The sequence below is a fragment of the Xiphophorus couchianus genome, chromosome 15, assembly GCF_001444195.1.
Source record: "Xiphophorus couchianus chromosome 15, X_couchianus-1.0, whole genome shotgun sequence".
Classification (NCBI taxonomy): domain Eukaryota; kingdom Metazoa; phylum Chordata; class Actinopteri; order Cyprinodontiformes; family Poeciliidae; genus Xiphophorus; species Xiphophorus couchianus.
The window spans coordinates 7,188,492-7,214,875 of record NC_040242.1 but is presented as its reverse complement, the minus strand read 5'-3'; the positions used below and the strand labels follow the sequence as shown (position 1 = coordinate 7,214,875).

At 39.7% G+C, this 26,384-nt stretch overlaps 1 protein-coding gene across 2 annotated transcripts in view; it reads right to left on the bottom strand.

The window, feature by feature from the left end:
• The window catches only part of fut8b (fucosyltransferase 8b (alpha (1,6) fucosyltransferase)), a 112,010-nt gene that overhangs the window by 46,983 nt on the left and 38,643 nt on the right, over positions 1-26,384 (bottom strand). The window contains exons 2-3 of one of the 2 annotated variants that reach the window (XM_028040569.1): positions 5,342-5,923; positions 5,164-5,196 (exon numbers count right to left, since the gene is read on the bottom strand). In XM_028040569.1, coding sequence (XP_027896370.1) covers positions 5,164-5,196; positions 5,342-5,544 — 236 coding nt within the window. In that variant the 5' untranslated portion in view covers positions 5,545-5,923. The remainder of the gene's footprint in view (positions 1-5,163; positions 5,197-5,341; positions 5,924-26,384) is intronic. The other variant, XM_028040570.1, reaches the window with a different exon arrangement.

The following is a 26,384-nucleotide window of genomic DNA, read 5'->3' as shown; positions in this document are numbered from 1 at the left end:
TACATGTTTCAGATCATGAAATAAATTGTATAATCAGACAACTCACTCTTCTGCCAAATCTCTAAAATATCTCCTTAAGAAAACGTATCCGACAGCATGAAGTAAGCTAAAACATCTCCAAAAGCAACTCAGCATGTTCTAGTATAAAGAAAGAGTAAGAGTTACCAGGACAACATAACTGCTGGCCAATAAAGATATAAAAAAAAGTCAATCCCAGATTAGCCAAAGCAGATGTTGATGAATCTGAATACCTTCAGAAAAATATCCAGGGAAAGTTTTTAAAAAGATTTTTTGTGTGCATTTCAAAAAATAATATCTACAGTAATAAATAATAGCAGCAGTGTGATGATCTGAGACTGATTTGCTGCTTCTGGACCTGAACCATTTACCCTAACTGAGTGCGGGCTAAGAGCCATTAGCTTTTAACCTTAAGCTCAAGCACACTTTCGTGATGTGAAAGGATAATGACGTGTAGCACACCAGCAGGTGTTATCCTGAATGGATATTTTTTTAAAAAGAAGGTTTTGGGGTAAAGTCTGGATGTAGATTTGATTTAAATGCCGTTGTTAGACCTTAAGAAAGCCGTTCATGCTCGAAAACCATCCAAGATGCCAGAACTCTGTCAGAATTCTGTAAAGATTAGTTGGCCAAACTACCTCCACAGTGATGTAAAAGACTCCCTGCCAACGCTTTAATGGCAGCTGTTGCCACCAAGGGTGGAACAGTTTTCTCGTTTAAGGCGTAATTACTTTTTGATAAATGACATTGCTTTTCTTCTCTTAAAAAAAAAAACAATCATCATTTCAAAACTGCATTTTTCAGTTCAATAAAATGCATTTATTGAACTGAAAGTGTGACCAAAAAGGAAAAAAAAGAAGAAATCTGTTGGAGGGCCACATGATTCTTGTCCTGTCAGTGATTTATCAAATGATCTAACTGAAAAACCAACTTGGTGGTAAAAAGAAAATAAAACTAATAAAACATTAGAATTCTGTCAGATATATAATCACTGCACCATGCAGCCTGATAATGCCCAACTCATCTATCTCTTGCTGCTGTGGAGTAATGACACTAAACAAGTTGAATTGTACTCCGATCTATAAATCAGTTCGAATGCAATGAGTTTTTCACAGTGTAAGAACTCAACATGATATGTAATAATGTCACTTTTATGGGCTTAAATTTCTCTGAGGCCACTTGTAAAAAATGAGCACACTTGATGTGACAGTTAGGCGCTTTGGATGAATTTGTCTTTTTTCATCAGATGTAGGCAGGATGCTCGCCTAGAAATCGACTCTGCTCCTTGTACGAGGCACAGAGATCCGTGTTCTCATTCCAAATTAGCGGAACGAGTGAGCTGCCGAATTAGGTGATCATCAAACTAGCGAGTTGTTACACAGTCGGCCGTTCTGTGACATTCCACTGTCAGCAGTTTGTTGGTGGAGGTGGAGGACGGAGGTGAAGGAGGTTTGAAAAGGCGGAAAATAAGGAGGAGTAGATATGAAGAGGAGCCAGCGGCAGGGATGATGGACAGCTCACTGGCAACTCATTTATTTTTTAAGCCAATAATACAAGAATAACAGACACTAATGGGGTACATGCAATTTTGCTAAAGTATTCAAACTCCTATTTGTATTTTAGTGGGAAAATAGTAGTGCAAAAAAAAAAAGTCTAAGTAAATTGAGTCATGATTTTTTTAACAGTCCACTGTTGCTACATGCTTGTTGGGGATGAGTGGATTCAATAAAATCTGCTGGATATTCTTAGATAAATCAGTTTGAATAGTAAACTAAACTTTACTGCATTGTTTGATAGTTAGGATCGAACAATTAGGCAGTCATTTAGTCATATAAATGATTGAATAATTGAATTAAATATATTTCCGTAATCTGCCCTAAAGTGATATTTGTCGCAAACTGTTACTACATAAAAAAAATATTTTTTTCTACAAGTCTGAAAAATGTCCACATTTAAAAACATCAGAAGAGTAGAGATCAACTACACACAAAGAAAACAATGTCTGTCCTCATAAACTGACAGGCAAAGCAAGGAAAGCACTAATTACCCCATGTTAACATCCAGACTGATGTAGATGAATCTGTTGACAGGGTAGATATTAGATGTTCTATCCAAAAATCTATCCTTTATTAAAGATAGTTTATGCATTGAACTCCACTGTCTAGATGCACAAAGTGCTATTTCATAAATGCTGGTTGGAGTGTCACACTGCAGAGATACTTTTCTATGGCAGAAATGGAGATGTTGTTCAGAGTTAATTGGAAGACGGACGGAGATAAACACAATCCTGGAAGACAAACAATTAGAGGCTTCAAATAGCTGGAGCTAGAGCTGGAACTAGAACTGCAAGCAGTTATGAATGGGCTCCAAGCCTGACCCAGCTAGTCCACCCCTGGCCCTGCCTCTTCCCATCCACTCTCCTCTCTCCCTCCTGTCAGCCTGTGAGCACCGAGGCTTTTTGCACATCAACCGAGTTGGGAACTTGCAGGATATCTTTGACTCTTGAAAGGTTTGGCCAAAACAACACATTTTGCCCGTGGGTGGTATTAAAGTCCCATCCGCATCAATTCCACTCCTGCTAAGCCCCTCCCAGTTCTCCGCCAGCAGAGCAAACATCATTTGTGTAGATGACTTTGCAATTGGGATTTATTAAAGCATTTTCATATGCTACAGTGGCTCAGACACTGTGTTTGAGGATGATTTTATCTAAATCCAGTTGAGAATGGCAGGACTTTAAATTTATGCTCACAGATGCACTCTTTTCAATCTGACAGAGCTCGAGCTATTGCATAAGGAGTAATGGGAAGACATTTCAGTTTCTAGATTTTCAAAGCTGGCCAGGCCATACACCAAAGACTTGCAGCTGTATTTGCACAAAAATAGTTCTAACAAGTATATTGACTCAGGCAGGCTGAAAACAAATACGCACAACAATTTTCAGATTTTTAATTTTAAAATAACCACACCATTTTCCTCTTTCACAAACATTCACTGCTTTCTGTTGTTCTACCACATAAAATCGAAATTACACACATTGAGGTCTGTGGTTCTGAAGTTAAACAATGTCAGAAAGTTCAAGAGTTATGAGCAGCCTAACCCCAAGCTTAAAAATATAGAAGTGAATAGAGGCCAGAATAAGCCCTTTTGCTGTAGATAGCTCATAAAGCTTAACCTCAGCAAACCAGCAGTTTCCTTTTGGCTTTTCTTCTGTGATACTTAGCTGAAGCTTAGTGGGACTTGACAAGGCAACGCTGCTCTACCCCAGTAAACAACTGCCGAGTCCTCAGTCCCAGATCAACATCCTGAACTCAATAACAAGCTGCGAGCACGCAGTGTGTCAGGGACCCATCTGGACATCGACTGAAAGCTGCACTTGTTTTTTTTTTTCCTTTTTCCTTTTTTTGATACCGTGAATTCCACCTGTGTTTGTGAGCCAAATCTGAATAATTACAAAAGCAGGGGATTTAATCAAGGACCAGCTGTCTGAAGTAATGCTTGTGTTTGTTTTTTTTATGTTTGTGTGCACCGATGAGGTCCTCGCATCAAAGTGAATCAGAATATCACAGAGGAACAGCTATGGCAACATCTGAAGCTTTCCCTTAAAACTACAAACACACACACACACACGCAAGAACGCACTAATCGCATCTTTCGTAGAAGGCGGCAAGCTCACACACATCCATGTCTAGATCTGGGGTTTGAGTGTTTTGAAAAACGCTGTCAGCATGCGGTGATAAGAGCAGAACCATCTGCCTCACTGTTACAAATAGCTTGAATGTGTGAAAGACGCTGAGCGGTTAATGGACTTGCACAATGTGCTATTGTCTTTTAAAATATCTAAATCTGGTGAGACGTGTGACACGCTATCCATCTGTCACACTCAGCATCTATCACACCACTGATTAGCTGCTACAATCGTGGATGTCTGATGAAGCTTCACCACAAGCCATCGACTGCTCTGGGTTTTTTTTTAATTCTTGTGATTGGACTGAAAGTGAGGCGACCGCATGTGGTGGTTGCAGGACTTTAACAGGTGCATTATGTCCACTGTTGAGTGTTTTTAAAAAAAAAAACACTCAAAATTTCACCTTATCAGTTTTAGTACAAACAAAATCCCAGGGAATTATGTGGTTTTGGAAAAGCATTTCAAATATTTACAGAGCAGCCAGTGGTAAGATAACGTCCTGCAAATGTCCTCCACTGGATGATTTGCACAGATGCTGTGAAAGCCTCAACTAACTAGACATTTATAAATATAGTGCTTTTACAGATTTTTACCATAGTTTTTCCAATGATGTTTCTATTCTAATGTTTTACATATTAGGGCTAAAAAAAAAGGAGCCAATGTGGAAAAGCTAAACATAGAAAACTAAATAGACCCAATGATTCCTAACTTTAACTAATTTCAATCCTGAGTCTCTACAGCTTTGCGTCAGGTAATTTTCAGCCATTTGTTCCTGCACAGCTCTCTTATGGACCCCACCATGCCCTTTTAATCAGGTTGAGGCCTGACAGGGCGAGTGGAACATCTTGATTTTTCCCTTTTTCAGCCACTCAATTGTCGATTTGTTGCTGTGTTTGTTGTCGACTAATACATTTAAACAGAATTCCATCAGTAGGACAGATGAACTTGCAATTAACTCTTGACTAATTTGGTAAAAAGAGGAACCCAGGTTCTGAAGATGCAAACCAAGCCAAACTAACAGTTGGTTATAGAACAATGTCTCCATTTTGTTTTCATGTGTCCAAAAATACTTAGTTGCAAAAGTCTCGTGGTTCACTGATATAATACTTTGCTAACGAATCCATTGCTCCATATACTTTCAGAGAGAATAGTCATATCTGAGCAACCAATCTAAAGTTGTAATTTATAAGTCTACTTCTAATGGTACTGGCATAAACTTTGAACATTAGACAGACTTATGTTTCCATCTACTGTTCAGTTATTATGCACATAGAGCAGCTTTCTCTACCTGTTGTCTAGCTATGTTTGTTAGCATGAATGCTGCCATTAATTTAATAGCAATAGCCAATGTAAAACACGGATATCTAAAAAAATTTGTATTTAGTACAGAAAGCATTTATAGTAACTAGTTTGACTACCAACACTTTTTTAAAAAAGATGTATTATTTAAAGCATCTCACCACCCAGCAGTGTTGTCTGCGGGTGGGGTAACTCTGCAAGGAAAACATCTTAATTCAATTAATTTGAAGATTATATTATAAAGAGGACATGATTAATAAAGTATATATCTAAATGCAAACAACAGCAACAATTAGTTTGGTGTTGAAGATAAATCTGTCAATTTGAACATTTTGTTACCTGAGAGATTCTGCCATGCGCCGCAGGTCTTCATTCTGCTGCTTAAGCCGCTCAAGCTTGGCCAAAATCTTGGAGAGTTCCCTGCTGGACCGCTCTGGATGCTCGCTGTCTCTCACCAAGTGGCCACCGATGTAGAAGAGGAGAGTGCCCCAGGCTAGCAGCACCAGGGTAATCCACCGCCAAGAGCCTGCCCAGGGCCTCATGCTTCCACCACACCCACCGAAAATATCTTGTGGTGTGCCCGTCCGTCCGTCGATCCACCAGCCGGCCTGCCTGCCTGGATGCACACGCAAGCTGTGTGCTCCGTCACCAGAAATGCCACCGCGCTAATCTTGGCACTGGCATCTTTGCAAGGATGACAAATGGCAGATAAGTGGGAGATGCGCGCCTCTGTGGCTCAGGATTATCTATGAAAAGGCAAACGGTGCTTCTCCAGTGATCAGCCAGTCTTTCCTGTGTGCTAAAGCATGACGGCCCGATTAGTGGCTTCACCTCTCCCTCGGCTCCGCGCTGACCAGCTTATCCAAGAGTACTGCGCTGTGTTCGTCCAGTCCCACTGGATTCTTTTATTCAAGTTGCATTCTGCAGAAACAAAGAAAGAAAAAAGGAGTTAGCCGGGTCACGTGTGGTTAACTCTGATATGCAAACCAGCTCATTAATTATTTTTTGATTTGCAAATATGTCCTGAGGCAAATAGAATCACTTTAAGGATGGACGAAAAGCAACTATACAACCGAAGTGGAAAGAGACAGACAGCGCCGTGCAGAAGATAGAGCAGCCCTGGATGCTGCTGACTGGTCCCGACAGAAACCTGTCTCAGCAGCCCACAGGATTGATCAGCATGACACTGCAATTTGCATTTACACAGTGATGTGCAGTCCCTAAGCTGAGCTGCACTTCTGTAGAGACAGGACACGGATGTTCCACTTTCTGCGTCTAGCCTGTTCGCGCATTATGTACACGCTTGTACACATCCACAATGAACTCAGCATGCACATATACACAAGCAAGGACACTAAAAGATTCAGTTTCTTTCTTTTTTTTTTATTCAGTCCAGTCACCACATATTCACCCATCTTCTCCCTCAAGGGTTGTGCATTAACCCTCAGTTAAAGCATAACCTTTGCTAAATTATTCAGAAAAAGAATTAGAGATGCTTTTTCTGGTCGATCTCCGGTTTTCTGATCTGCAAATTCACACTACAACAACAAATAAAAGAAGGGAATGTATTGCAGGGTCCTTGATGGATATGGGAGTTATGAGTCCTAAAGCATTAAATATAAGATCAACGCCTCTATTTTTCTAGAATTGCGTCACTAATGGCAGCACCATGTGGGAGTAGCTTTGTTACATTAGTTCTGATTTGTTCTCTTTGTAGACTTTTGTGCATAATTGTTTTGGTTGAGGCAGCGAATGTTTCACCAATTATTCCCTCTGGTTTTGGATGCTGTGCAGTGGGAAAGATTTTTGCTGCTACTGTTTTACTTTCAGACAATTGCTATAATGAGTAACCGTGGCAACAAGGTGCTGTTTTCAAAACTAGAACCAGCTGATTAGCTTCACAAAAACTCAAATAATACCTGAACTATGACCCAAAATCTTGGAGACTTTTTGGATGTAGAGCAGGACCAAAGAGCAGAGAGAAAAGGAGGAAGTTCACGTCATCTCTTTCATCCATCAAAATGGGCGAGGATCATAACCACAACTTAAATGTCTTTCTGTACATATGGCCAGACAGAGATTTAAAGAAGAGCGGACAAAAGCAAATGAGGTGGATTAGCAGTCCTTTCCAACAACTAATGATGCCATGCAGGACATGTTACTGTGAAATATTGTTTTTGCTGAAGGAAAAGCATGTCATGACAGTCATAAAACATAAAGCTAGTCTTCAGTCAGAAGCTTCTTCAGATTTATTTTATCCTTGGGATAAAATTACATTTTTTTTAATTGAATTGAAACTTTACACATTTCCCTAAGTTTTAGCTTATTGTTAACAAACCACCAATTGGTTAATGCATTAAGAGAAGGAAAACAGTGATAGTTTAGAATTTTGGTACATTTAATTAACTTTTTTTTTTTGTATTTTGTCAATGATCGTTAATTCGAGACTTATCAAGTAAAAACTGTCCAATTCTGGTCACTGTCCCACGTCTGGAGTAAAAACCCAACAAAAGGTTTTTCTAATAAGCTCTGTGACAGATTGAACCCGTCTCAAAGTGATTCAGTGCACTACCAGAGAAGAGGAACAACTAGAAAAAAACAAACAAACGCTGGATCACCTCTTTCCTTCATCCCCAAGCAGCAGAGAGGATGGGGATGAATGCGTGCTGAGTTTATGAAGCAGCCTTCGCTGTCAACTCCCAAACAAAGCCCTGCCATGTTACCGAGACCAGACCTGTGACAGGATGAAGAGTGGCAGATATGTGCATGCGTGTGCAAGTCATCTACATGTGTGCCATCATAACAGCAAGCTGGAATGATGCCAAACATCCTAGATGTTCCATGAGTGGCACTGGTTGGGATGGGCTTGATTGGCATGCTGCAGCCTCTCTTGTGTTTCCATCTGAGCTGTAGAAACTGAGTAAAAATGTTCCTGCTGGGTTCTTGTGGCAGCGAGGAAACGAGTTAGCGGTGGCTCATGTTTACAGCAGTGCTAAAGTTGATATGTAGGACATAAACGGTGGCATGCTGTAATATTTTAGGGGGTGTTCTGACAACGGGGGCACAAACTTCCCAGTAAAACACAGAGGTGCAGATGAATCCTCTTCACTTCTGACTGAACAATGTAGGAATACTGAAATCTGTGAAGTAGTTAGCAACAGTTACGGTTCTTCCTAACCTGAGCTGGAATGCGAGAAGCTCCTTTTTATGCATACAGCACAACAAAGTGCTGAGCTGTGTTTTATTATGGAAAATAAGAGGTGCGTGAGGATAGCACTCTGCTAGATAATGCATGATTGGGACTTCACTAAAAGCCAGGCTGAATGAACCTTTGTCTCTGTGTTTGAGGAACCATAAAAGGGGTTTGAGTGCATCAGACTCAAAACAGATACATGTGAAACTTCTCAATGTTTAAATCGGATTTGACAAGATTTTGAAATTAATTTTAACCTACTTGTGAAGCTCATACTAATAAGTGAAAACAGACACTAAATGGTTCAATGGAGGGGTATTGATGTCACAGAATATATTGTGCATAAAGGTATTTATTTTCAAGGCAAGTTCAAAATACAGTCACTGCATTAGGAGGCAAAAAGGATCTTTTTTTTATTATATGCAACTGTTTTTGCACTAGAGGCAAACAGGACCTAATTATTCAACCACTTCACTGGAGAGCTTATTGTTGCTAGGTAACAAATAACTACTTCAGTGGCCTTTAATATCAGCTTCTTTTTCTTTCCGTGGTTTTATAGTGTTGGCAGGTTCAAACTCCTCGATTCTGATTGTTCAGGGAAATGGAGCCGTTAATGACAAGGTTGGTGTTCCAATAACTTTTAAACTAAAAGATCTGGGACTGCAAGGGGTCCACTGTATCCCACGAGCCTCTACGTGACGATGACATTGAATGCTGTCAACCTTGAATGTCATAAAAGTCATAAGCAAAGAGACCCAGTCAGCACCAAAAAAATAGCACTACTTTGTAAAGTTTTGATATCTTCTTATACAACTGGTTGTCTTTCATCTTGTCTTTTTGCTTTAGTAATTAAAGTATTTTTTCTTCAGCTTTAGTTTCTAAGAGATGACACATGTTTTCTGTTTCTATGGCATTGTGTCTTAAAGTGTAAAAATAAGTAAGCGAAGGCTTGAATAAAAAAGTTAATAAAGTTACTTAGTCAACATCTTGTGATCTGACAGCCTGCTTGCTGCAATGCAGTGGGAAAGCAGGTGTTCTTGAATGTTCCTTAATTGCAGCTCTGCTTATATTCATATTTCCATTGTGTGTAATGTTCTAACCAGTTGTAAAAAAAGATTAAGAAGAAATTAGATTAACAGTGTAAAAAAGCAAAAACAAAAAAAGAAAACGTAATATTTTGTGGTGACTTAAGTTTTGGGAAAACAAGCAATTTGTCTCCTTGAGGCAAAAACCTTGCATTTTTATTTTTAGTCATATCTCGGCTGTTCCACTGATAAATACCCTGTGAAAATGATCAAACATAGCTTGTGACTTTCACCAAAGTCTGTGAATTTACATTCACAAGTAACACATTTTTCATTCCTTAAAAGTTTAAATTCCTGGAGATATTGAGTTTCTGTATGACTGCAACAATTTGCAAATTACTGTTTAACTTTAGTTTTTTCTGTGAGCATTTGCTTGGAGAGGCATTTAGGCTACACAGTAAGCATATCATTACAAGAACTTGTGCATAAGCATAACCATTGTTGGGCTAGTTACAAAGTCTAAATCTACTATCGGAATAGATTAGCTACCATAACTATGTAAATGACTCTATATTACAAAGTCACCAGGCGACTCTGAACCCAGCATTAAACAGCTTAGAACAAATCAATATGTGGATGTGCCATAACTTTCTCCAGCTACCAATAAACTTGATTGATTGATATTTTATCCTTCAAAATCTTTAAACTGAGCATTTAATGACACTTCCTATTATGTATGTATTAATATATTACCACAAGAACAGTAATTTATTTGGTAATCCTTGTTGTTTAAGGCCAAATAAAACATCCTAGTGTTTAGAGCTGGCAAAGTGGTCAAGTCATGAAGGAACTACTACTACAAAACAGCAGACCTCAAGCAATTTCTTATAAAATCCTTTTAGCAGTGACAGAAGTAATGATTTTTCCACCTGCTCATTATCTGAGTTCTTTGTTTGCCGGGAACCCAAAGGAGAAAGACATAAACACTTTTTAATTATTTGTTCACTGTCGCAATTCATATAGTTATCGCAACATTCATCAGTGTTATCGAATGTCGCTTGTTTCTAAAATACCGTGCCGCTCTAATTCCTGCCAAACAGTAAAATGAAAATCATAACAGACATTCCTGACACAGCATATCTGGACGGTCTATATTGCCAATTCCAGTCAAAAACTGTATAAGTAGATTGAATAATGTAATCACGTTGCTTGAGTTTACAAAGACAGCAGCAAAATATGACCATGACCACGTTCAATAAGATTCTGGTAAATAAACATACTCTGCTCTGAATGTGTGAAACCTGCAGGTTTGAATGTTGATTCAGTGTTTAAATGAAAGCCATTTGTACCAACTGAACCTTAGGACAATTATCAAATCCAGTCAGCGGCTTCAGAATGAGCAGAAAGGGTTCTATAGTTCCTTTTCATCATGCCTTTCAGCTCGGCTTTGGCTTTGATGTAGTGGCACAGGAGAGGAGAAACACATTATAAAGTTTCAGATAGCCTGGTTTTTATAATTAAAAGAATGAAGCGATGTCTATTGAGTCCTCTGTCCGCAGAAAGTAACCCAATTAAAGAGAAAATGTTGCTCTGCTATGATACTCCGCCACAATTTGTTCCACTGATGAAAATCTGCCAGAGTAATATTCCACTGAAGATTTGAGCAATTTCAGAACCCTTTCACATCTGCCCTTCAGTCAAACGAACAGAAGGGTATACATTATTAATGGAAATGATAATAATGCCATTTAAATAAATAAGAGTTTCCCCACTGTGGGACAGTTATGTAAGTTTGACAGTGTGACAGACTTGCTGACCGAGGGATTTTAGAAAAGTTTTCTCCTTTATTGCCTTAAATCCTCAGCCTCAAAGTAAAGTGGAGACATGAATGCAGCTATTAACAGTAATGGGCAGGATGAGCTACGTGTCTCCTTAAACATACCGCCTTCCTTCTTTGTAAATGGATATGATAAGTGGGCCTGTGCTGTTCATAAACACAACCTTTGTCTGCACCTGCTACACCCGAGCTTACCAAAGCTCTCTCTTCACCTTGAATTTTCGATAACATTACGTTCCCTTTTGTGGTCTGAGCTGCTGAGGTGTGAGTGACCCTGTAGGACAGACTGTTGGCACCATCACAAAATGTAGCTGAGCAGGAGCAACTTGAAGAGGCCTGGGGGTCAGTAAGACTGACCTGCTTTTGGGTCTGTTGGTGATTTTTTTTGGTGTGTGAGGGCATGGCAGGGGTCATTTATCTGCAGCCCCCGGTCTCCAGGCAATAAGAACGGCGATGAGGTTCACTACTGAATTATGCATGCAGCTCAGCTTACAGCGGCTTCTTTTACACCAACACTGCAACTCAGCTCCAAGGACAATATGGAGTTTGTCACCCATATTAGACATTGTATAAAGAAGTGTCTAAACGATATAGGAACGCCTCTTAAAACATTCTGAATCGTGTATACACAGTATGTACTCTCTTCTCATTTCTGCTTGTTCAGAGGATTATATATAAACTCTGTGTGTTGCTACTGGCAACCCAAAGGGGTTATGTAGCATGATGTGATGCATGTCATGGCATATAACATGGTGGAGGAGAGGTATGATGTGCTTGAGAAACAGGTGAGAGATCTGGAAATGAAGGCGGAACAGTCTTGGGGAAGAAAGATTAAAGAAAGCGGAAAAGCTTTTTCACACAAACTTACACATATAAGCAATACTTAAATATTTATATGGAATATAAAACCCAATGTGAGCCCCGAATGAGGAGCAGATGGGTTTTTGCTGATAACGTCAAAGTATTCCAAACAATTTAGATTTTTCCAGTGCAGCACATCACCGGTTTGAGACATTTGATGGTCCTTATCAGTTTATGAGGTACAATGCGGGGGAATTTCTGTTTGGACTACAGAGACAAAACATTAACAACAAAAATGCCAACTCTGGCGGCAGTTTTTATCTATAATATATCCTGTAATGGTCTTTGCTGAGCAGGCGTTTTTTTGTTTTTTTTTGACAAACACACATCTCTGTTGCCATTAAGCTACAGTGATTACTTATAGTCTCATAACTGGCAGCAAAATCTCCACAGTCCCTCCTGGCATAAATATTCAGTTCAGCAACCTTCTGTTCTTGGAATATTTATTTTACCGTAATTAAGTAGTTTTAGATACACAATGGTGACAACTTTTCAACTGAGTTCAAGACAGTTTGAGTTATATTACATAAAATACTAAAGTCAAATAGGGATCTTAATTAATAGATGGAGGGGAAAAGAGTCGCCATGTCAATGCAGGGCAGTTGTGAGCCCTGCCTTCCTGATTTAATATATTAATGCATATTTAATATATTTTAGCAAAGTATGCTATGTTATGTTTGTCTACTGGTTCCACCAATGGTAAGGCTCCACTTGGACTAAACTGTGGTGTTCAGTCATTGTTCTAGGGTGGCAGGTGTGGTGCTGAAATCTGAGAGGTCATGGCTGAACTTAAACTAAACATTTCCACCTACATTATGCGTTTTAGCAGAATATGAATCTGATTGGTTTCCAAACATTATTATACATTTAACAAAGCTTATAATTCTTAACAAATCAATATTTTTTTCACATTTTTGCTTCCATCAGAGACCAAAATGTTATCAGAATGCAACTTTTTAGTAAATACGAATGCAAGAAAATGTGTGCCTCACTCAGCAACAGAACGTTACCCCTCCCAGCGCTGCCTTTCAATACTGATTCTGTGCCAAGATGCAGAGGCACCCATAGCTTTTTGGGGTGCCCCCGGTGTTTTACATGCAAGTGTGTGCCACACAGAGAGGGTGTGTGTGTGTGTGTGTGTGTGTGTGGGGGGGGGGGCAAAACGCTGGCTACAGCTGACTGCATCCGCAGACATTCAGGCATCCACCCTCACACATCGGAGAGCGGTAAATATTTCATGAGCTGCTGTTTACTTCACAACATTTCTAAGCCGAATGTGCAGTAGTCCATTAACTTCAGCTAAAAGGCGGAGAGAAAGTCGGGCATAAGGACAAGCATGGGGGAAATTGGAGAAAATAGATTGATGGAAAGCCGGGGGACTAAAGGGCACGGCGGCCAAATAAATGCAATGAATTTTAATATACACATATGGAAGGAGAGACCCTACAGCAAACGTATTATAAACCGCGGTCATGTCCTCAGTGGGAGTTTATTATGCAGCCATTTTATAATTGTGCACAAATTACAGTACACGTAGCTTACATTTACAGACTGATTAAAATATTGCATTATTTTATTTCTTTCCATGTCACAATTTAGGATGTGATGAATTAAGTCATTTGTTGTGTAGTAGATGGTTTGCTGAGAAATCTGGCATACGACAGTAACCCAATAATTCAAACCTCAAAATAAACATGTTAATTTATACATTTTTCAGTTCTATTTAATTTAGTAAAATCAGCAAGAACTGCCCATTTTCAGTCTTAAAGCTCTCTGTCAAGAGAGTTTACATCCCTCAGCTGTGTACAATCAATTTTATAAATCAATTTACGTTTTAAATAAGACCTTAATCTGATAAGGTTTCAGATAAAGCTCCTGATTATTTTAAACTTATTTTTAAACTCTTAAACTCAGGATTTAACATTTTGTTTGAGTATTTCCTGGGATGTTTTATCAACCAAAATCTTGGCAAGCTAATTTGTGTGTCCAATTTTTAAAAGCTAGTCCAGCGTTTCCCAATTCCGGTCCTCAGGCCCCCCTGCTCTGCATGTTTTAGATGTGCCTCTATTCCAGAGCAGCTGATTCAAATAACTGCATGACCATCAAGTGCTGCAGAAACCTGTTGATCACCCATATATTCAATCCAGGTGTGTAGCAGAAGGGAAACACCTAAAACATGCAGGGCAGGGAGGCCTGAGGACTGGAATTGGGAAACGCTGAGCTAGTCTATATTTTGTGGAAGTTTGTAAAACTTATCATAAGCCTTCCACTTTATGTTGTTGATCAAAGATATAAAGGTATTCTCTAACAGTGTTTTCTAGACACTTTGTCGCCATATAATAACTGAAACTGCATTGAAGTATTTTAGAACCCCAAATAGCAAGTCATATAAAAATGGAAGGGAAACATGATAGCAGAGTAAAAACATCAGCTGAAGAATGACAGTTCTAGTCAGGCATACTTTTTTATTATTGGTTTAGACTTTCTTATTCTTCAATTGGAAGAGACAATGAATGACTGTTCAGGGCATCCATAGTTTTTTATGCAGTGGCAAAAAAAGACTCTACCACGTTAAGTATGTAGGGCAATATTCAATGACATGGACCCAAGAGCTCCACTGCTTGGCCAGCCAGCAAATTCTTCAGACAGACCCAAATGATTTAGTGGCCCACTTAAACAACTGACCCAAAATTTATTTGCAGAAAAAAGAAAAAGTAACAAATGGGCTCAAAAGGAGACGGATCTCTTTACATTCCAGTGGAAAAATAGGGGGTTAAATGATTTGAACAAACAAAACACAAATTCAACTGCGCTACTGTGATATCTATCTGCAATTTGGAAAAAAAAATCTTTCATTTATTTACATTTCTTACTAGTATACATGAGTAACTGCAAGCTAATTATATATATATATATATATACACATATACGTATTCATATTCATTCATTCATATTCACGTATTCATATATATATATATATATATATATATATATATATATAGTAAAGATTCCTTCATTTAAAATAAAAAAGTCATCTTGAGAAAAAAAACATCATCGAAATAAAAGGTAATTTGACAAGTTTCGTTTGAAGTACATTGGCTGATAAACCAGAGTAATGTAAGCCTGGGAGATCATTTAAATGTTACCATTTAACTTCTAATCAAATAAGGATGAGCAAAAGTCAATTATTTCCCCTCTTTTCAAGAGGTATCCACAGAGACGGTCTTTCATTTTCATGAACGAACTGTGTGTGCTTTTGCTTTCACTAAAGCACTTAAGCTGCTCCACTTCATTGCAACTTTGGGATTAAGTCTCCTCAAAGTGGCTAAAGGTCTCGGAGAAGTTCTACCGGTGCCATCGCTTGGCCCGCTCCAGTTTGGCGCTCAGAGTCCCAGCCAAGTGCCCGGCCGCTTCTTCAAGGTTATCTCTGTGGAAAATTCGCTGACAGCAGGATACACATGGACTCACGTCCCCAGGGTGACACTAAGATTGGTACTCATGCATACACGCACCCACATACACCTCACTGGCCAAGTGGCGGGGGTGTGATGTGGCTCATTTGTGCCAACAGTGTATGCAAACAGGTTTTAATTGCCACAGAGGGACATAATTAGCAATGAAAAGCACCTATCACTCCTCTGCTCTATTACTTTTTATGTCCACATAAAACCGTGGAGTTGGGAGCGTGTCACACCTGCCAACCCAATCTGTCTCCTGACGAGAGAAGGTGGATCTCAGGGCCGAGCCACGGTCAAGGGCGGCGTTGTAAATCCTCCGTGTCAGGGAAGGTGATGAACTGGCTCTGCAATGGAGCGTGCGTTTGTATTTGAGAGACACAAACTTACAGTGCAGGAGTCAAAGACATCCAAGCGGCTGCATGCATCAGGCCTCCAGCGAGAGCCAGGGACCTTGGGTGTCGGTGTTTATGTGGTGATGGGCGGTTTGCAGAGAAATTCCAAATCGATCATTTACTCTACGCTCAGCGCTGTAAAGAAATCCTGTGTGTGAGCCCAACTGCAGGCTGCGAAGAACCTTGACCATCGTAACGTGAGAGCGAAAAGAATAAACTCAGGGTCAGAGTTACCCCTCTACCTCGAGCAGTATTGCTGCTGGGACTCACACGCATTTACTGTCTGTTCCAGTTTCTGTTCCACATAATGAGTCCCAAAGATGACTGACCTTTCGCAGCCCGGGGTGCCAGGGACCGGCTAAAGAGAGGGGAGGGTGAACGGGTTTTCAGTGACCCCATGCAGAGGTTGCCAGTCTTCATTAGGTCATTCTAAACAAGCTTCCTAGACATTTTTCATAAGAGTCCGGACTAGAAATTTCTAGAGTTCTCAGTTGTTTTTAGATGCATTTTAAATTACATGGCAAAACATTTACTGGAAATAAATGTTATATTGACCAAGCTTTAAATACAGAACCAGCAAGTAGAGTGGAAGCATTACGGTGCTTGCACAAACAGATGGAAATAATGTATGGATGGAAAAGATGGATGAATGTGGAAACAGATGATCAAATATATGTAAATCAATAAAATAGGAAGTAAAATAAACGTTTTGTAAACAAAATTAAATCCGAGCTGGAAAACATGAATATGCAATGAATTGAATGAACTTCATTTGCAGTAGAAAAGAAACAGAAAAAGAAAGGAAAACCAAGGCAAAAAGTAAGCATAGAGAGTAATGAGAGAGAGTGGTAGAGGCACCATTACAGATGATCCCTGATTTTATACCCCAAATATACACAGATGTGTAATTCAACTCAGTAGATCCTCTGAACATTCACATTGTTCATATTACAATCAGAATAAAGTTGCAAAAGTGGTGAGACCAAATACTGATGATTGTCATTTCTATAATTTGTCTGCAGTCTGCAGTGAATGCAAAATAACAGTAAAAGCTAAAGAGTCCAGAGATACTAATAATTACTGGTTTCTTAGTTTATAAATAGGGTTGTAGTTTCTAAATGACGCAAACATACGTTATTTTCCCCTCGCTGTGCACTGCAGCAGCAACCCTCCTTTGCGGTATTTTTTATTTCTGTCTCTTTACGGCCCTCGCTGAAGGTTTAGTTGGCCCTGATGGATTTAAAATGGCAGAATGGAAGAAAGATAGATGCTGTCAGTTTGAGGTGTGCCAAAATTGACACAAGGCTGGCATAATGCAAGGTGGTTTCATGGTAATGTCATCAATTCCAGGAAGAAAGGACAAGACTACAAATGAGGTGCTTCTGGATTAGACGCAGTGACGTCTTTGGGAGGAAATAACGCAGAGATGTTACACAGCCTCGAGACAATTTCACAAGCAGGATAGAATTTGGGTACACACTATGTAAACCAAGGCAGGGACCCTTTGAAAAATACAACATTTAAAGCTCCAGATCAGTATTTATAGCATCTTTACATACAGAATTCAATATATATAACATATAATATATTATTAAATGTGTGAGTCTGCTAGTATCCAGGGGTTGGCCTCTTCTAAATTTTACACCTCAAGGCTGAAATGTTCTGTCGAATCTCTGATCTTAAGATAATGCTCTCTTTGCTCAGGCAGCTACATTAAGTGCAGTTTTGTTAGGTCTGTTTTTGTGCTCTACTATTTTCATGAATAGAGTTTGAACTGAAAAGTGCTCTTTGAGGTGTTTTGTATATTAAACCTCCTCTTCATGATTCTCTTTGTTCACTAGTGTTCTCTGAAGTCAGATCTTTACTGAGATCAGGTGACTTCTGAATTATTTTATTTTTGCTTGATTTAGTTTAGGGGTATCAGAGTAATCCCACGAGAAAAAAAAATCCAATAAAACACAATCAAGTTTGTGGTAGCACTGTGACAAGATGTGAAAACGTTTTAAGGTGTGTGAATAGTTTAGCAAGTAAAAGATAATAGTGAAAGGGGGAAAAAAATGGGAAAACTGGGAAAAGCACTGCAATGAGAACGAACGGAGAATAAATGTGTCTGGGGTTGAAACAGGCGGTTAGGGAACACCAGCCACAGAGGGAGACGGTGAGGAAAAATTGCTGTGATCTTCTCTTGCAATCTCCCAATAAAAGCGAGGATTGACGAGAACAGAGGGGCCCGGCAGTCTCATGTGCAATAAGTTACATTTCCAGCACAATAAGCAGCACGCCCCACCGCTGAACATTTCATACCCCTCGCATCTTCTGCGGCCGAATTTACAGCCGGCGGTTAACTCCCATTATGCCCTGGCTCAGGGCAAACGTAAGAACCACCCTGCAACAATTCAAAGCTCTCTCTCTGAGGCTTGAGTCATAAAGCAAAGACGACCGGGGCTGGAAAAAGAAAAGATGAAGAGGAGCGAGCTTTGGCAGGCGAGACGCGAGCAGCTGTGGAAGAGGAAGACTAAAAACAGGGAAGAGGGCAAAGGACACAGCTCAAGCGTGTAGAGGCAGACAAAAGAAGAGAAATAGCTCTAGAGACATACAGACGTGGAAAATAATAAAGAGGCAAGGAAGGAAAAGAGGAGACGAGACATGTGGCAATGAAAAAAACACGAGATGCAATAGAGATTCATCACTGCGCTACATAAACTCCCATCATTTTCCCCTTAATGGATGGCTAATATGCTGACTTTAAGTCTAATCAGTGAAGAACTCCTGTGGTCTGTTCAGCCTTAAAGCTTTCACCTTGACAGGAAAAACAAAAATTAGCTGGCACCTGTCCCAGGCAGCTGATTGCAAGGTAACCTTCCTGGCATGTGCATAAACAAAATCTTTCTGCAACGACAAAACAAAGCAGTTTCATGCATTTTGAAATGTTACCGAATTAAAAGAACGTTTGACCGAAAAAGACAAGATTGTTGAAGTTTAATCTATTTTGGGACGCGGAGTCGAGCAGAAGTCGGGACGTCACTGGCAAGCAAAACGTTGCAGGGGCTCTGCCTTTACTGTCAGCTTCATTCTTTCTTTCTCGTTTCTTAAGATACCCAAGTGAGATGGAACAAAAATAAAGCATCGGCTCAACCTTCAACCACTGGTCTGTCTGCATTGTGCTGCTGACATGCTCCCAACCTCCATAAATAACAAGCAGACTGTGAAATTAATAATTGACAAGTGTAGATGAGAGATTATGTTGCCTTGCCCTTATATGAACACCTCTGCGGGTGTTCTTCCATCTTCCATTTTATTTTGCTCCCTGGCTTCCTCTTAACTTCATTTCCTCTTCTTCATCCTTACTGAATTTGGTTAGAGCTTGGCATTTAAACCCCAACCCAGTGGGACCTGAAGGGAACAGCGTTGGGTAAGCCTGTAATGAATTTTCTAATTTAATCAGTTTGGGTCTCGGTCACTTGAAAATATTTAAACAGTCTTACTTTAATTTAACAATGAGAAATTATGAAATTCATGAGAACAGTAGCCTTGGATGTACACGGCCTTGTAATCCTTGAACTCTTTCGCATTTTGTCACATCATAGCCGTAAATTTTATTAGGACTCCATGTAATAGACAGGCAGTGCATATTTTTGAAGTGAAAGGAAACAGACGATTTTGAAATTTTTTTATGGAGAAAATAATCTGAAAAGTGGCATTTGTATTCAGAAAGGGTGAGCAAACGATTTCTTTTGCCCGGACATGTCCGCTTGTGCTTTAATCAACTGGTGTGCTGCACAAAATACAAATAACTTTTCTTTTTTGACACCTACTGGGAGCTGCTGCCTGGTGGGTGGTTCAGAACGAACGGCGACTGAGTGCGTGGCGGATGGAGCAGAGAGGCAAGCAGATATGAAATACAGCGGGCTGCGCTCCAGCTCCGCAGCTGATGTTTACAATGTGCAAATATAGCTTTACGTACAAGACGGAAAATACATTTCCTTCATAGCAACCCAGTTGAAACAAAGGGGGCGACGCAGTGAACCACAACAGCAGATGGCTGATGTGTCTCTGTTCTCATCCCATAGGTCCCATGGACACAAAACCTATAAAAAGGTTGTGCAAAAAGAGGATTAATCTATTAAACTGACTAAAGATGAAAGCAAAAAGTGTCTTTGTGAGACTGATGATTTTTAGTTTTATTATTGCATTAAATATAGTTTCAGATTTTTGTGTAATTTTGGTCCAGGTTGACTTACAAAAGTGAGCTATTATTGTTACAAGTTCATTTTCTACTCCTGAATTACTCTAATTCAGGATTAATTATCAGAGATGCATCAATATGAAGATTTGGGCCAATATTGATAGCCTCTAGTAATACTGCTGTTATTGCGATATTTACCAATATGATATATATTGCTACACATATTTCCCTAAACTTTCAACACTATGTCAGTTACTTTGTCATTTACAGTGCTAAACGTATGAACTACTCATTTAGCCTTCTGTTAAAAAACTCCGGAGGCTTTGCAGACAACACTGCTCCACTGGAGCATCTTCAGCCTAGAAAAATCCAAACTTTATATAGTCATAATCATCATCATCACACTTCCTTATTTGACTCACCCTAGCGTTAGGTACAAAAAAATCCACCCACATTTTCTCTCGAGTAGGCTGAATGAAGTTGGTAAAATGTTCACAGTTACTTTTTGTATTCACTCGGAATATAAAATTCTATACCTAATATTGCATCTCAATTGTAACTGATTTTATGATTGCTCACTGATAACTGAGATATATTGGGCCTAACATACATTTTTCTTCATTACATTGTCCCACCAGTCTCTGGGTTCTTTATCGTCTCAATCACTAAAATCAACATCAGGTGTGGGCGTCTGTCATGGTGAGTGAAAGTCTATTCAAACGGTCCAATAGAGTAAATGTATGGCAAATACAAAGGTGATTCTTTGGAACAGCGCTTTTGATTGCAACAGACACTTAATGTTGCAAGTAATTCATATTTTTGAGAAATTGGCTTCTTTTTTCATGACGTTGCAACAAAATCTCTTGAGCCTACATGACTTCTGCTTTGAAATATTACTTGGACGTCATGTATTCTTGTGTTCTAAAAAAGGCTAAAAGTTCAATTTGTGTTTGAGAGAACATTCTTCCACATGAGTTGTGAATCTCTGCAGCTCCTCCAGAGGTACCATCAACCTCTGGTGTTTTTCTCTGATGAAGGTTATGTTGTTAGTTCTTTACCAAACCTCTGAAGCTTCCAGAAAGCTTGGTGGTTTTTACATATGAACTTGTCAAAAAAGACTGAATTACAAAGAACTGTAGTAACATCTGGTGGACTGAACCAAAACGAAGTTCAATTCTTGATTATTTCAGAACATTTCCAAGGTATACAGTTCTTCACTTCAGAAGCAAATGTTTACCAGTACTGTTTATTCACTTCCTTTCATCTTTGTTAAAGAGTTCCGCCTTTTTTATGCTCTCGCTGCATCAGTCTGAATGCATCATAAGCCGTATTGACAGACCGCCACGTCCCCGTCAGGTTGTGTTTTCTGCTTCAGGTCCGTACTCGTGCGTATGCATGACTTCACCTCCGTCTCTTCCACTCCGCCTCTACGTCTGGAGTTGTTGTGGGTCTGCTCAGCCCATCAGCTTCCACTTGGATGATTCTTTCCACTCGATGTGACCTGTTTGTAAGTTGTTAGTAGTTAATGCATATATTATGTAACCGATTCCTTCTTGTGCCGATCCTTCTTCTTTTTTTTATGAATGGAGGGATGATTTGCTTTGACTGGTTCAAGAAGAGTTTATTCTGGTGTTGTAGCAAAACAATCCTGTCATCAAACTAAAGCATTTCTGCTTGACTGGAGACACTAATCAGATTCACTATGTTCAGCCTTGACTTTCATGAACTGCTTATCTCAGTGTAATGAAACTGACAATTACAGGCCGCGGTAGACATTCCCTCTGCGGCTTTTCAAAACCAGCTCCTGTTTTTTTCCGGCGTATTCACTCGTGCTTGGCCACAAATAGCTCAACTCTGCATTCCGCAGCTGGACACGAACGAAAGGAAGAGTCAATAAGGGGAAGAAAACCCTTGGCACACGTGAAGAAGATGAAGCTGTTTACTAGTGGATAAAAGGAAGCAATTCCCCGTTGTCTGCACTGGCCCCTGAGAAACCTGCCACCATCCTTCTACCTTCCATCACGGATCTGTCGCTAAAAATCAAAGTTTGCAAACCGCAAACGAGAAAACCGGAGGCTTGGCGAGTGCGGCTAACGCAATCACAGTTACAAACAAAATTCCTTGCGTACGGACAAGAACAAAAATACATTTACGCATTAGTGCAAACAGACGGATGGAGTCCTGCCCTCCATCCGGAGCAGGCACCACAGAGGCCTTATTAGTACACAGGAAAGCCAGAGCAGAAGTTTACACAACGTGACTTGGTAAAAGCTGAAAGTGAGGAGAGAAAGACCAAACATTTCTTCCACTGCTGGCAGAACACAGCAATCCAGCTGGGAGCAGCTGCATCCTTGCTTGAACACGCTGGCGCCCTTACAGTTGGGAGGATCAGTTGAGGGACATCCTGCAGGGGACAGATGGACTCCTTCACGATGCTTTGGGATGTTAACGGTCAACTCGTTTTGCATCAGACGTCATGCCGTTTTCACATAGACTTTATAAAAAGATATATAAACTTTTTTATCCTTATATTTTGATTTTAAATCATACAAAAGTTAGGGTCACTGAATTTATTCTTTGACTTTAACTTTACAGATGATTTCATTGCCACTTTGTAGTTTGAATTGTATACTCTGGCTTGTAGGCTTCCCCCTTTTTTACTCTAAAAACAATCAGAAACGAAGGAATAATTTAATCAACTTGTGAGTAATATCTCAACAAAATTTTAATGCAACAAAATCTCTTGAGCCTACATGACTTCTGCTTTGAAATATTACTTAAAATATATCCAGATATATCTATGAAAACTGTTAAACTGATTTTTATTTGAAAAAAAAAATAGTGTGACAAATAAACATCCTTGAGAACTTGTATTTGTTTGAAGCACTTTTATACATGTTACCCAAAATTCAGCTAGTTTTCAAGTTTGTTTGAGCTGTTGCGTTAAATACACCCAAAGTGGTGTGTCAATTTAACCTAAATGATTTAAAATCTTTTAAGCCAAGACATCATCATCATCATCATTCCTAAACTAGTAAAGGCATAACACTCTTCATGTATACAAACTTCTAAGTTTAAAGAAAGCAAAATAAAAGTTCTCTAAAATGTTCTTTGAGCAAATGGGAAAAAATCTGTTAATCGTAACTGGCTGAAACAGAAAAGAAATCGTCTTATTTGATGTCAGACAAAAGAAAAGGATGATGTGTGTTTTTACATGGTGCACATAAGAATCTGGTATGAACTTTTACATGTGCATCATGTCCAGTATGAACTGTCCATCAATCATGTTCCAGGTTTGTCAGTAACACACTGATTGTGTTTCCTCTCCCTCCGACTTTCTTGCAGCTACTATTCTCTGACTGTGTAAGCAGCTGCTGTGCACAGCTGTCATGTGTTGGATGAAAGTAGAGTGACTGACACTCATTGTTCAAGATTGAATATGCATTTCTCCCTCCAGGACTGACGAATGCCAAATGAAGGACATTTTCTCAGATTGATGACATCTATTTATAACAAGAGCTATCCCATTTTGCTCTTGTGGAGATCCAGTCACCATTTCTGTTCTGTTTTAGAGTCTGCTGTACTAACTTTCTGATGGCGTCACAGGAAGAATTCAACACTCGAGCAGAAGAAGCTGAAAGAATCAAGAAAGATTAAATCAAAATAAGCACAACCCTTTCTGAACAAATTATGCAAAACTACAAACACAGGCTTATATGTGGAGGTCAATCTTGAGAGACCAAGGTTACATCCCGATCTGATCAATATTGGTCAGGCAATTGTGTTTCAGCACTGCAGCCAGCAAGGCTTTAGAGAAGGCTGAGCTAAGCTAATCTCTTTTTCTGCATAAGAGATTGGTCTTTCTGAAAAGCCCTGACAAATTTATGAGAAAGAGGGAAAGAATGGATGATGGCCGTGGCCGATGAGTGGACGCCTGAGCCAAAAGCATGCTTCACCATGAGGAATTAAGGAGTTCACTATCTTCAGACCCACTAAATAAGTCTGCACTATCTGTGCTCTTGTCTACCAAGTGCTGGGCCCTGGCTCGGGACAACCGCCCCGCCGCAGCTTATCAATGCCAGCCAAGCCGAGAAACAAAATCCTTCCTCAAAAGCTGATCCTCCCCTAAAGCGGCATCAGCAGCTTCTTGTTCAGCTCAACAAACCAAAGCAGCGACTTCCGACTGCATTTGGTCTCATCTTCCTCAAATGAAGCATAATTTACGTTAAATACACTAAATATACTTAGTGCATTTAAATTTTAAGCAACATAGGAATTATTTCCATTGCTCCCCATGCATTATTTTGGTATACAGTATTTAGGTATAGGCTATGTAGCAAAATACTACAGCTTTAAACAATTGTGGTTTGAATTTTATTATTGTACTGCTCATACGTATAAAATTGTTTTATTGAGACATAGACCTAGATATGAGAATGTGTGCATGTGTGTGTTGCCCTGTGATGGACTGGGCAGATAATAGACATTAGAAGCAAATTATTATTTTAACTGTAATAGCCAATGTGGTATACTATATTTTAACAGAAACTGAGCCAATTGTTTTGACTTGGTTTAAAATAAAAGCAATTAAATTCAGTTCTACATTTTTCCCTCAAGTATCTAGGCCATTGAATGAGTGATCTGGAAAGCTGTGACATAAAAACAAGCAATGCACAAAACAAAAATTGCCTGGTTAACAGAATCAGTCCTTAAACTGTATTATCTACGCCTGGTTCAGATATGTCTGCAGTTCATTAAGGTAAGACACACAGCACGTTTTGTTTTGTTCCATCTGTTGGCGCGTTTAACATTTATCTGTCATGGAAATTTGGGGATTTTTGAAAATCTCCAATTTGATGATGATCTACATTTTCAGAGACTGCTGTTATATTAATGCTTGCAACATTTCTAAATGTGAACAGCTGATGTTAGAGATGGTTTAAAAAGTCAACTCCTCAATTATTTGTTTCTTTGAAAATGACTTTCACTTTCATGCCAGTGGTCACTGCAGTGGGCAGCTACCTAAAAGCCATTTTCTTGTGTTTTTGGGGGATTTTTATGTTATAAATGCACACAGAACTGAGGTAGACACTAGCGCATCATACAATACATTATCAACTACTGACTATTCACTGCAAGTGCAAAAAAATACTTGTTAAATCCAATATGCCAGACAGTTGAAAAAGCATGCCGACCAACCCAGTCCCTCCTTCTACTGTAGAAGGACCCTACAGGGTTACCCTACCCTATCATATTACAAGAACCAACTTCCTATATTTTTTTCACACGGAATTCCACAACATAGAGAGGTGTTAGCATGACCTGGGAGCACTTAGTATGGCGTGGTCACATTTCGGAAAAATCCTTTTCTTTTATTTTATAGCTTACTGATCAGCTGGTCATCAGGCTGAAATGGGCCTATTACAATCACCAAGAAATTTTTCAGTGCGACTCCATCTCTGATAAATCTAAAAAAAAAGCATGCGGCATGCAAGACAAGCCGGTACAGCTATAATGTACATGCACTTCAAGTCATAACATGCCAGAGGCAGAGTTTGTGTTTACAGTATTGCATTGTATCATGAGATAAACGTGAGATCCTTATGACTGGTTAGGGAAATTCTTCCCTGCAGAGATTTCTATTGCAACGTTGCCCCGATGCAAACAGTTCCTTGACTCAGAAATTCAAATCACGTCCCTTTAAATTCAGGATCCCAGAGAAACACAAACCGTAAGAGGCAATTTCTGTACAAATTATGCATTGATCCCGGTGCTGCTGAGCAAGCCAGCTATTATGCCAGGTTTTGAACAAGAGAGGTACTTCCTTGACCCCGTCTGTATGCCTGTTGATAATGGCCCGGTTTGGTCTCGGTCTGGGCAAAGGTAAAAAAAATATAAACATATATATTCATCCTGCTCTACAATCTTTCCTTTCCTCCCCAGTCTGTTGGATCTGATCCTCCCAGTGTGTCCTCCATGCTGTCTGCTTCTGTTCCTCTTCCTGTCGGTAAGCTGAGGGCCAGCAGAGGGGAACGTGCTGCCAGCATCTTGGCCTGGTTGCCTGGCTCCCCACAGCCTTGTCATTACTGCTGGCTAACAAGCAGAGAGCGAGGGACGTCTGCGGCTGCTCTTCCCCTTAACTAACAAAGAGAAAGACCTCATGGGTAACTGTGGGAGATGCTGCTGCGCAAAGGCACAAGCTCCTGCTGGACACATAATGGGGCTTTCTCATTACAGACTGTCTCCTACGAAAGAAAAAAAAAAAAGTTGTTCACGCTGGGTTACAGGTCCTTTCAACTAAGCTCTGTGGGACTGCAGGGGTAGAAAGGAACGAACATTATCTGCACGACCTGTCACATGCCACTGCTTTGAATTATCTGATGCCGTGGTATATGTGCAGCCCGTTTTCCTGTCAGATGCTAGAAATGTT